The 13,269-nt window shown below is 31.9% G+C and overlaps 1 protein-coding gene across 2 annotated transcripts in view; it reads left to right on the top strand.

The window, feature by feature from the left end:
* Positions 1 to 13,269, top strand: part of LOC115883708 (endonuclease/exonuclease/phosphatase family domain-containing protein 1-like) — a 48,530-nt gene that overhangs the window by 22,310 nt on the left and 12,951 nt on the right. For both annotated transcript variants that reach the window (XM_030902104.1, XM_030902105.1), the window contains one exon: positions 3,523 to 3,704. In XM_030902104.1, coding sequence (XP_030757964.1) covers positions 3,523 to 3,704 — 182 coding nt within the window. The remainder of the gene's footprint in view (positions 1 to 3,522; positions 3,705 to 13,269) is intronic.

Consider the following 13,269-nt stretch of genomic DNA (forward strand, 5'->3'; position numbering starts at 1 on the left):
TTTTACTTATTTTTATCTGCAGAATATGCTACCGAAGTTTCTGGAATACAGTTCGGACCACCCCGTATATCGAGAAACTATGGTTACGCTCGTTGAATTTGACACTTAGTTTAATAATATATTTTCGTACTTTTATGCTTAGGCTTGGCCATAGATAAATGCAACAAGTTTAGATTGGAAAGCCCGTAAAAATTTTGGGTCGCGAAATTATTTTGGGTCGCGACCGTTATACGCGATTTGGCGCTGCTATAGCGGTCGCTAAGAACAACGACAAACAAAAACAGAAATAATTTTCTCTTGTCAAAGTCAGAGTCTTCAAAAATCATAATAATCTTTCAAAATCTAAACCGCTCTCATTAAAGAAATTCCGAAAAGTGTTTATAGCGTCCATTTTCAAAGTAATAATTGCTATCTTGTGAGTTTAATTCAAGTTTTATTTACTCCAACCGGTGATAATTGTGAAAAAGTGGCATTAAAAACTTAAAAAGCTGTGCTGTGAACTGTGAACTGCAAAAACCATCGTGGATTGTGGCATAACGTCGGTTTCCAATGTTTCATAGGTATTTCATACATGCGTCCTTATATAAAATAAAGTTTCTTGTATGCAACACACTGTCTTTTATTTATAAAATTAAACGAAAATAATAAATTTGAATAAACAATATCTGGCGATATACTTCCGGAAAAAGCCGAACCGCTCCGAAATTTTCAAAAGTTTTGGGTCACGACCGTTGCAAGAATAGCGCCAAATAGTGTTTACATTGTCCTTATGGGCACTTTCCAATCTAAACTTGTTTCATTTATCTATAGGCTTGGCTTAAGCTTGATTTTCATGCATCCGTTGTCCGACGATACGTTGATTCGATATTAATTTTATTGGTAGAATTTAAAGACTTTGATTGGTTAGAAAATAACGCAGTTTTTAAATTTAATATATATATACGTTGGTGTCATTTTATATTTTTGTTTCCATAACGATTTTGCTATTTTACTTATATTTTTAATAAGGTTAGATTAAATTTGTCAAAAAAGTGTCAAAACGTCCGTTATCGTATGAAGGGGCCGTTGATGGGCTGAAGTAAAATATTTACGGATGAAAAGTGGCGCGAAAACGCTATGACCAATCAGAGCACCGTCGGACCAACGTATCAACGTATAACGCATGCATGAAAATCAAGCTTTAGGCGTAAAAGTGCTTTACTTTTATGCCTATGTTTTAAAATTACTTTTTTGTATTGTTAATCACGTCGTAAAAATTATTACTTTTGTGACGTTTCAAAAAAAATATTTTTATTTAAACAGATAAAGCTGTTAAGTAACCCGCTATACTGTTTGTCCGCTAGAGGGCATCGAACTTAAAACAAACGCATTTTTTCAGATGTTTTAAGAACCGTTATTCCGATTTGAATGAGATTTTGGTTTTCACAAAAATCAAGAAAAAGTACGGAAAGGGTGAAAACTACCCCCACCCCTACATCAATTTTAGTATAAATATTTTCCAACTCAACCGACGACAGATTTTCTTCTCGTAAAATGATTCTTCTAGTATTTACTACATTTTTTATCTGCCGTAGAAAAACGCTACATCGCATAGTTTTTGAGAAAAACATTTTTGGAGAATTTATTTTTCCAAAGTTGACCTACAAAATATAAAATAAGTTAATTGCTTATAATTTACCTTTATATAAAAGTGCTTCGTTTGTCCGTTAGAGGGCATTTTGATTATTTATTATTTAATCGCTCATTTTGATTCCAAAAATACGTAGTAGTTCTATGTCCACGGAACACCCTGTATATAGTTATACTAAATGTACCTATGTCTATGCTCTATGTCTATACCTTTGTGGCGGGCTCATTTCTTGAAAAGACTTCTGGATTTTTGCCATTAGAAGAAAATCTACAAAATGAAATAGTTATTTTTTGTAAATGTTGGAGGCAGATGCCGAATTCGGCCTATGTCCGAAATAGTTAGACATATGGCGATTATAATTAAATATACCTACCTATATCCACAAAGTTACGCGGAGAGTAAAAAAAGAGTTTTGATTGCATTAGTTTCAACTTCTATGCGGAGGGTGTTAATCTTTTGTTGTTATCTTATACCAAAAAAAAGATTAACCCCCTCCGCAAAGAAGTTATATAAAGACTATTTATAACCACGAAGTTGCACGCATCTGGCAAGTTTAGTATGGAACTTTGAATAAGAAGACTAAGGAAGGAGCATAATGCTATCCATGTATTCATGCATGGTGGGCGGAAAGGGACTCTAGGGTGGGGATCCTTGACAGTTCTGTTTGACGATTCATTTGACACATTTGAATTTGATTTGATATTTTGTGGATTTGTCAGTCTTTACGGAGCTTATTTTATGTTATTTATTATTTATTCTACTACTGATAGTTGTATAAAGGTAGTTAATCTAGATAGAAATCGTGGCAGAACTTAAATTAACAGTGACACTATCGCGATTTATCGAAAAAGACTCTAAATAAAAAAGTAGGTTGTATAGCGTGCGGTAGATCTCGCCAAAAATCGAGTGAAATAATGGAACAACTTTTCGCTAGTAAGTGACTATATAATATACATATGTGTAGTAAACCGATCATTTATGAAATTCACTTAAATTAACTAATTCTATATTTTTTCTTGCATTTTTGCTTTTATTTACTACTTGTCAAAGATTAGATGTCAAAGAATCATAGTCAAAGAATTTAGATACGTCAATTTGACTTACCTGCTTCAGTAGCGTATTGGATGTTTATGGTTATAAATAATTATTATAACTTATATATTTTTATTAGAATTGTATATTTTTGTAACAATTTTAAACTCATCATTTATTCACAACGTAAAATAAAAAAAAATATTGAGTCTACCCCATGTCTACCCTACATCATAGTTTTACATTTTTTAAACAAAATTATAACGGCACTGATAAACCGGAATTTAAGTCGGCCATATTTGAGGCCTATCGGGGTGGACCTAAGATTTTGGATATGCTCCTTCCTTAGTCTTCTTATTCAAAGGTATGGACAAATCGCCATATGTGTAATTATTTCGGACATAGGCCGAATTCGGCATCTGCCTCCAACATTAACACTACTGCGGTGATCTAACGGAGACCACTTTGTCAGTGATATTTTACTAATAAAAGAAATTTGCCTAACGGGCAAAAAAAACTTTTTGGTTTTATCTCATTAAGCAATAATTGAAATCACTTAGTAATTGTTAGTTTGAAGTTTGACTTCATATCATGTAATTTTAACAGAACGTTAAAGGTTTATAATAGCCCTATCTGTTAAAAAACTAAAGTGTACGATTATAGTTGTATTTAGATATTTTATTTTTTTTCTTTGTGTTATTTTTTGCCTTCTGACAACGCAACGGGAGGATAAAATATCACTGATAAATTGGTCTCCGTTGGATCAACACAATAGTGTTTACAAAAAATAACTATTTTATTCTGTAGATTTTCTTCTAGTTGCGAAAAAAAATCAGTTTATACTAGTTTTTTTTTTCTAGTATTTCTTTACTCGCTCTTCAAGATATTAGAGATGCTGCAGCTTTAAAAATAATATGCGATGAGTTAAATAAACCATCGCTGCGGAGAGTTGAAGAGTGGAAAGAAAGTAGTCTTAACTGGAATTTTTGTATGATAGATGCACAGGACAGCACATTAGGATTTCTGTATGATTCCGGCGGTGGTGAGTACGTTAGTTTAGCTTACATTTTAACGCAAAATTTTAAATATAGTCCGGCAGCCGCTGGGGTAAACCCAAAATTTTGGGATTAAGTTTTTTTAAAAGCGGATTTATCATCTATAGGTGTCCTACTTTTGATATCCGAGTGATGACAAAGTGGCATCTTTGGGGAAATGAAGATTCATTATCAATTATGTGAAATCGAGTGTTATTCGAGTTATTATGTGTGTTTTTAACGTGAAAAAATGGTGTTTTACATTGATTTATTTAATAATGTAGGTTTTTTGTAGGTATAAGTGATAACGAAACTTTGAATAAGAAGACTAAGGAAGGAGCATAATGCTATCCATGTATTCATGTATGGTGGGCGGAAAAAGCTCTCTAGGGTGGGGATCCTTGACAGTTCTGTTTGACGATTCATTTTACACATTGTAGTAAATCTAGATGGAAATTGTGGCAGAATTTAAATTAACAGTGACACTATCGCGATTTATCGAAAAAGACTCTAAAATAGTTGGTTGTGTAGCGTGCGGTAGATCTCGGCAAAAATTGAGTGAAATAATGGAACAACTTTTCGCTAGTAAGTGACTATATAATATACATACGTGTAGTAAACCGATCATTTTATGAAATTCACTTAAATTAACTAAATTATATATTTTGCATTTAGCTTTTATTGTGTCAAAGATTAGATGTCAAAGAATTTAGATACGTTAATTTGAGCTTACCTGCTTCAGTAGCGCATCGGATGTTTGTGTTAATAAATACTTATTATAACTTATCTATTTTATTAGAATTATATATTTTAAAACAATTTTAATAACTGCAACATTTATTCACAACTAAAATAAAACAACAAATTATTGAGTCTACCCCACGTCTACCCTACATCATAGTTTTACATTTTTTAAATAAAATTAGAACGACACTGATAAACCGGAATTTAAGTCGGCCATATTTGAGGCCCATCGCGGTGTACGTAAGATTTTTGATATGCTCCTTCCTTAGTCTTCTTATTCAAAGTAACGAAACATCTTATATACAGGGTGATTAAAAAAACATAATATTTTCACGTTAATTGAAGGTAAAGCGAAAAATTAAATTCTTGCATTTTGTATACTTTGTAGGTATATATACCTAATGTACGAGTAAAAAAATAACAAACACATTTTTTATACAGGGTATTTCAAAAATAATATTACTTTCGTTGAAGGACTAGGGTAAATATTTTAAACACGCATATCATAAAATATTAAAGTTTAACAGTATCAACCTCAGAATCAACTTCTTTATCGGAAATCACAACATCTTTATTATCATTAGCCGGTACAGCGTACAGCGGGGGTCAGTTCGTTGCAACAATGTTGGTTCCCGTGGCACATACAAAACATTGTGCAAGGCAATCTAGCACCTTTACACCCACATCTTTTTGTGCTACACGGACTGGCACTTGAACAAGAGCAACGAATCAATTGTAATATATCGGAAGGTGCCACCTCGGCCCTTTCTGGTAGGGTGATTGATAACAAATGCTTTCCGTTGGCATCTTTGAAAAATCCATAGTCCGTCGGTTGTAGGTTTGGCGGATTAGGTTCTAACAAACAGTTTTCTTTGAAGATAAAGATTGGCACTTCTGAACGTCGCTGCATTTTCTTACTTGAAGTTCCAGCCTTGTTAATAGCATCGGGGATAAGGTCCTTTTTAAATGTGTTTTGAATGTGTACGTCGAAACGAAACCTCTGTGACATAGCAGACGAAAATCCTTGTCCGTAGTGATCTTCTCTTCCAATTCTTCACATTTACCATCTTGATACACTTTGTTATACTTTATAATAGTTTTTATGCGTTGTGCACCAGCAACTAAAAGTTTTTCACTTTTCTTCTGACAGGAAAACTTCTAGTCAAAAAAACACTTTTCACTCATATTTGTCTCAACTAGGTATTATTGTTACAATCAAATTTTAATCTGAAAGACAAATCACTGTTATATTTTTGCCTTGGGATAGACCTTTAAGTCTAAATTATAAGCTCTGCAGTTTGCAGTCAGTAGTCGCAGTCGGCCGTTCCATCAGATTTAAAATTTCATGAACTTGGAACGGCCAACTACAGCTTGCAACTGCGAATTGCAGTTGTAACGTTTTTAGTTCGTTACATGTCTTTTTTATATATAATATATGATGTCTGGCCTATCATCACCGGATTCCCTCTCGTTCAGGCCGGATAGATTATTTGACGCGTAATTTTTACGTTCCCTGGTCGCCAACCCTGTGATCGTTCGACACAACCCTGTTACTATTCTGTGAAGGCGCGCGCTGTCAACATCGCTTCTGTCAACTCTCCGTGCTTAACCTCACTTTGTTTTGACGCTCTGTTTTATCCCAGCTTTTAGAAATGGTGATTATTTAAATCTTGCTGTATAATCTGAATCAGCTGCTATTTCAAAGCAACAGATTTACGGATGTCCCAACTTGTATTTGTATTTGGCTGGCACGTTGGCGTCCCTTTGCTTTTGTCCTCCAGAATGTCACTTGGAAGAAAGGACAGATTGTTTATTATTTATTGAGCCCTCGGAAGTATTTCGAGGGTCTTACGGACGGACATTGTCTTACGGACAAGTATCCAAGGTATGGACTATTTTTCAAGGTCCTAGTAGTGTTCTCTTGTGCCACTATCTTATGGACGGATGTCCCATGGACAAGTGTCCCCAGTAGGATTGATTTGTCTTACACATAGAGTGCCCCAGCGTGGATGTGGCTTGAGCCCCGTGCTGCTTCACCCCCATTTCTAAGCCTGGATCGCCGACAGACAGTACAGAGATGCTAGACCTCCTCGCGCTGCTACTGTTTGAAGCAGGGTTACATAAAAGAACAGCTAAGTGTATATTTAAGTTCTAGTTTTGCATTTAACATCTAAAATGTTTTCAGTCTTAAACAGTAACGTACATTTTAAACAATAGCGTACAGACTATATTTAGTGGTTAGATTATTAAGGATATTTATGTCGATGCAGTAGTAAAAGTGTGATTTAGATTTTAGATTTCATAATATCACGCATTGTAATAGTATTACTTTCTATAGACATTATTATTACGCTATACTAACAGATGAATAACGAGATAGATTCTAGAATCTACAGGTTGCAACACATCTGATTTAACACCGTATAAATTTAACAATTTAAATAAAGTAATGCTACTTTTCCTATATTTTCTATAACGTTACACGCATTGTATTTTCTTTATAGTCTTTTCATAGAACGTATTTAATATTATTTACATATATAGTTTTACTCAACAAGTAACCACTATAATAATTATATTAATTGTACAATGCTATTTACCATCAGAATTCATCACGAATAAATATAGTCATTAGTTTTAAGTATTATACAACTGTGTTTTCTTTCTCTGTACATGCCTGGCGCCCAATATCTATATATCTTTTGTTTATTACTATTGATTAATTTTCTCTCTAGTGAAATACCTTATCCACGACTGCTCTCCGATGAAAAGCTGCCGTTCGCAGTGGTAGTTGTTTAAAAAACGCTACACAGTGCTTATAAATTATTAGGCTTTAATAACTGATATCGGCAAACTAAGCATTCCTTCATCACCCCGAAAAAGATATATTTAGTATAACATAATTATATAGCCTTAATGAAAATGTGTATGATATTTATATTATTTCTTTTTACTGATACTTTATGTTACAAAGTAACAGTATCAGCAACTGTAATGAAAAGTCCTATTTCTATGCTAACATTTTTGTTGAGGCTTCATTAACTCATTGTTATTGCTTTATTCTAAATTATTAAAAATGTGTGTTAAACATTTCACAGAATCACTGCAATGGAAACACAAAATCATCGGTAATTCAAAGACCTTCGAACCTTAACCTAAAATTATTAATACCAATAATAATTGTTGAAGTGAATTTAAGATACAAAGTTCTAAAAACAAGAAAAATATTAATCGGAAAAATGTAGTGGTATAACTTTTATTTTTCTTTAAATCACCCTGTATATTGGAAATAATAATGATTATTATTTTTATGCTAGTTAAACATTTCACAGAATCACTGAAATGGAAACACAAAATCATCGGTAATTCAAAGACCTTCGAACCTTAACCTAAAATTATTAATACCAATGTTGAAGTGAATTTAAGATACAAAGTTCTAAAAACAAGAAAAATATTAATCGGAAAAATGTAGTGGTATAACTTTTATTTTTCTTTAAATCACCCTGTATATTGGAAATAATAATAATTGTTATTTTTATGCTATAAAGGTAAGCCTATATTTAGTATAAATACAATAAATTGACCAACCCACACAAAAATTAAGGCCTGAAGCTTAAAAACCTATCGAATACATTTTTATGTCTTATATTTTGGGACACTCTGTATATCTGGATTTCCCCAAGGGTGACAGCTTGTCATCGGCCTGATATGGAAAATAGACATATAGATCTATAATAATCTGGCATAAAAAATTATTGATTCATCTCTTTTATCCTCAGTTAGAAATAAAGATTTATTTTTTATAATGTAAAATTGTTTTAATATTATTAGGTGAAATAGTAAAAATATATTTTACGTCGAGGCAGCATAATTATGTTTTTTTTAAATTTAATCCATTAATTATTTTTTTAAATTTTTTAATACACCTTACCTCGGCAACATAAAGTTGAAAATACAGTTTGTGTTTCGATCCTTGGTAGTTACGTTATCATTTTCGACGTCATGTTGGTTTTCACGTATTTCCTAAATTGGTCTGTGATTTGTCAGCTGTTAATACAAAGATTTTGTTCGTCTTTTTCTATTCGTGCACACTAGACAAGGATACACGATCTTTTTACAACATTAGTAATGATGTATATGTAGTATATAAAAAGACAAAATAAAATAATGTTACGATCTAGGAAGTAAAATTGACTTAAGTTTATGAACGACGAAAACTTTCCCAAATTCCAATAAAGTGATAATCAGTGACGTAACAGCTAAGGATCAAAAATCAAATCGTAGATGAGTACGCGTGTATAAAATACCAGAAATACAATTAAAACAAAAACAATCACATGCGGATATATCCTTTTCTGTTTAAAATTGATATATGCAATTTGATTTTGTGGATTTCTCTGTTTTTTTTATTTTACTTAAAATCAAAAAACAAAATGCTCAGGAGTTATGGTTCTGACCGTACAATTGTATTTTTGGAAAATTTACACACGAACTTATTGCACAGGGTGTTTTAAAGTTAAGGTAAAAAAACAATCCGTCGATTAACCCTGTATAATAATATACCAAATACTAGAGTTTATTAAAAACTTAGTTTACGAATTAAAGCTGGTATAATTATATACAGTTCGCTAAAAAAATCATGAAAATAGTGCTAAAAATAACAAAAATATAACACTTTAAATTTGTAAAAAATGTCTATACCTATGTGGCGGATTCATCTCTCCAAAAAAATCCTTTATGGGTATTTCGCCACTGCACTGCAAGAAAATCTACAAAATAAAATAGTTATTTTTTGTAAACACTTCTGGCGTTAAACCTAAACGAACACTGCTTCTCAGAAGTTATGTTTACAGTTTACAAATTTGCCTAACAAAGAAAAAAATGCTTAACGTTTCGGAAAATTTATCTCTTTCCGTCGTCGGAAACAAAAAGAAATACAAGGAATAAAGAAAAAAACGAATTAACATATCGTCCCATTGCTGCCAAAAGTCACTAACTTACTTTTTATCACTTCCGAGAAAAATGCGTCTAAAGATGAATTGCATTGCATAAAGATGTTGTAGTTAGTAACTATTCGGTATTAAAATAAAACATAAATAGCCAGAAATCGTAGTTAATGACTTTTGCAATCGATTCTCCGCTTCAAAACATAGTTAGTGATTGAATTTGGTTGTTCGGAAAAATGTTAGTTAGTGACTTTTGGCAGCAATAGGACGATATTTAAATTCAACTATTCGAGAACACTTTACTTTTTTAAAAACAGATACGTCTACAAAGGTCTACAAGAAACCGTTGACGTTCTGTTAAAATGACATTATTACGACCTAACCTAACAATTACTACCTGATAACAATTACATAAGGTAAAACCAAAAACCCCCGAACTTTCTGTATGATTATTTTTAAATTTTACGTATGTTATGTTTATTTATGTTATGTTCTTTAAAATCAAAGAAGCGATTGCCATACATTACTAACATTTACAGATGCATGAGCAATAATACATTTATTTTTATTAGATTGAATTAAAAAAACCTCTTTTATTCTTTTTTTAGAGGCTATCGCTTCTTTCATTATAATTTTGGCGTTATTAAAATTTATTCTGTGCCCTGTGTCCCATGAATGCTGACAAATCTTAGATTTGTGAAAATCTCCCTTTCTTAAATAATCTTTATGTTCTTTAATTCGAACATTTAAGGGTCTAGATGTTTCACCAATGATTTACCAAAAATTTATCACATTCACATGGTATCTGTAGATGTTAGTAATGTATGGCAATCGCTTCTTTGATTTTAAAGAACATAACATAAATAAACATAACATACGTAAAATTTAAAAAATAATCATACAGAAAGTTTAGGGCTTTTTGGTTTTACCTTATTAAGTAATTGTTATCAGGTAGTAATGGTTATTTTGAAGTTTAACCATAGATAAAAGAAAATCTTTTATTAAGATAGATATGAAACTTAATAGTAAAATTTTGGTCAAAGCGCCTCCGTATCCTTAGTAGAGACTACGTTTAACCCAGCGCCTTTCGCCTTTTCTGCTGTATATATTTTTTTATGTTTATATTTTGATTTCAAAGGATTTAGTATTTAAAGTTACACTGACATATTAGTATATCAGAGTAACTTTAATAAAACATAAGAATATATATATTTTACAGTTTATTAAATATAAATTTTGACTACAAGGTAGAAAGTAAATCACAATATTTGATAAAACTTATAAGTATACCATTTTTACAGTTAATAAATAATAAAACTATTTCTGACTATGATATTTAAAATTTAGATAGATAGAATATTAAAAAACATACCAGGCCCAAATTCAATAAAAATTAAAAATTTTCCTGCGAAAATCGGGCTTTTTTCACAGAAAAGGTATTTTTTGATTTATCAACAATCATTATCAAGTTGACAATATACAGGGTGTTTTCTAATTAGTCTAAAAAATTGTGGTGTGATTCCTCATGTGTTCTTAAAACAATTTTTATATAACCATTGGGTCTAAAGTACCTCCTTTCTGATCTACAGGGTGTTAAAAATTTAAAAAAAAATCGATATTTTGCTTAACATAAATGGTATACTACTGCTTTTTTAAAGAAAATATATCTTTTCCTTGACTGGCCATGCTTTTTCAACAAAGTTGATCTTTGAGTTTTTCTTGTGTTCATCAAACGGTTGCCGAGAAAAAAATAAATATACATATTAAGAGCCCGCTTTAAGCTTGATTTTCATGCATCCGTTATCCGGCGATACGATGATACGATATTAATTTTATTGTTTGAATTTGAAGACTTTGATTGGTTAGAAACGGTTAACCAATCAAAGCCTTTAAATTCAACCAATAAAATTAATATCGTATCATCGTATCGTCGGACAACGGATGCATGAAAATCAAGCTTTAAGCCGTTTTCTAACGATTTTTTATTTTTAGATTAATTAGGAAACACCCTGTATATGCATATCACAGGCAACCAAATAAACTAGTAACCTCTAAAAATTATACCTCTAGCGACATACCGTGTTTTTAGTGAGTACTAAATTATTTTATCAAAATTTCACCATATAAGTTTCCAGGCAATTAAACTTGATATAATGTCATTTTAACAGAACGTCAACAGTTTCTTGTAGACGTATCTGTTTTAAAAAAAGTAGTGTTCTCGAATAGTTGAATTTAAATATTTTAAATAGTTTTTTTCTTTATTCTTTGTATTTTTTTTGCTTCTGACGACGGAAAGAGATAAACTTTCCGAAACGTTAAGCATTTTTTTTGTTAGTTAGGCAAATTTGTATAACTGTAAACATAACTTCTGACAAGCAGTGTCCGTTTAGGTTTAACGCAGAAGTGTTTACAAAAAATTACTATTTTATATTGTAGATTTTCTTGCAGTGCAGTGATTTTTTAGAGAGACTTTAAATTTGACCAAAAACTTCTCCGTTGCGTTTTTTTTGCATCTGAGTGTATATGCTTTGAGTCTTTTCTCTCCTTTTTAAAATTTTAACTGTAATGTTGGCCACGCCATAAAAAATACCCTGTATAACATAATGTGAATTTTCTTTTACGGATTTATTTACTTCCGGTTCTAACCACTTTTCGGGTTAACTGTTTTTAATGAAAGTTTTAGTAAATAAGAAATAGCATGACAACACCGCATACTGCTTCAAATGAAAATAGTGTACTATATGCAAAATTTTCTACTGAACCCAATTCCGCACAGAAAAATCGGGATTTCAATTTAAAAAAACAATTTACAACAATTTAAATAAAAACTTACAATTTTTATACTTCTATAGAAGAAAATATTTTTAGGATATGTACCTTTGTAAACCATGTGAAGATTTGTATAAAACTTTTGGGATTGATTAACGTATTCAATTGTTTTTAGTCAATTCCTGTTTCACCGGCAATGACTACAACTTTTGTTTTTTAAATTTGAACCACTAATTAATAAAATGATATAGTTCAAAGTTTTCTACATATTATAAGTGGTCCTTATACAGGGTGGTCCGAATTGTATTCGGGAAACTTCGCCAGCACATTCTGCATTTTGTGATTTCACTCAAAATGAGTTATTTGGGTCATAAATGACCTAAATACAAAATATTTTCATGGTGTCTGTCTGTCTGTCTGTCCGTCTGTCCGTCTGTACCACGATAACTCAATAACCGCTAAACCGATTTTAACCAAATTTGGCACAAAAATACTGTGGCACCCGAGAATCTGGCCATTAGTTTTTGGTGGGGGTGGGGGGTTGGTAAGGGGATATGGGAGAAAATTTAAAAAAATTGTAACTCCAAAATTACCCAAGCAGCATTTGGACGTCGGGACAACGTTGTGTCACGCGACCAAACGTCGGGGCGCAACGTCGGCACAACCTCGTGGCAACCCTAGTCTGCACTAGTTTAGAGAATAATTTTTGGGTCGAAACCAAGAACAGTTAACCTAATAGGACTGCTCATTCAGCCAAAAGTGTCCGCCAGGTGCATGCGAAAACTACTCGCTTTGTGACGTCATTGTAGCCCTTGTCATGGTTATTAGTCCTTATCCGGCAACCAATAATACACACACGTGCATTATTGGTTACCGAATGCAAAACGTTCATTATTTAGTTTATTTATTTAAACACCTTATATGTATGGCAGTAGAAAATTAACTGTATAAATCGTATTAAATACTCGGATAATGCATTTGAAGATTATAGTTCCCAGCATCACTTTTGCAAGCATTCTTTTAGAAGTTATTCCATATTTTGCTTTAAAATAATTAATAAACATAAATCGTGGGCACTTAGTAAATGTATTGTTTGTCACAATCCAAAACACAA

The sequence above is a fragment of the Sitophilus oryzae genome, unplaced genomic scaffold (genome assembly GCF_002938485.1).
Source record: "Sitophilus oryzae breed Bouriz unplaced genomic scaffold, Soryzae_2.0 scaffold_1977_pilon_pilon, whole genome shotgun sequence".
Lineage (NCBI taxonomy): Eukaryota > Metazoa > Arthropoda > Insecta > Coleoptera > Curculionidae > Sitophilus > Sitophilus oryzae.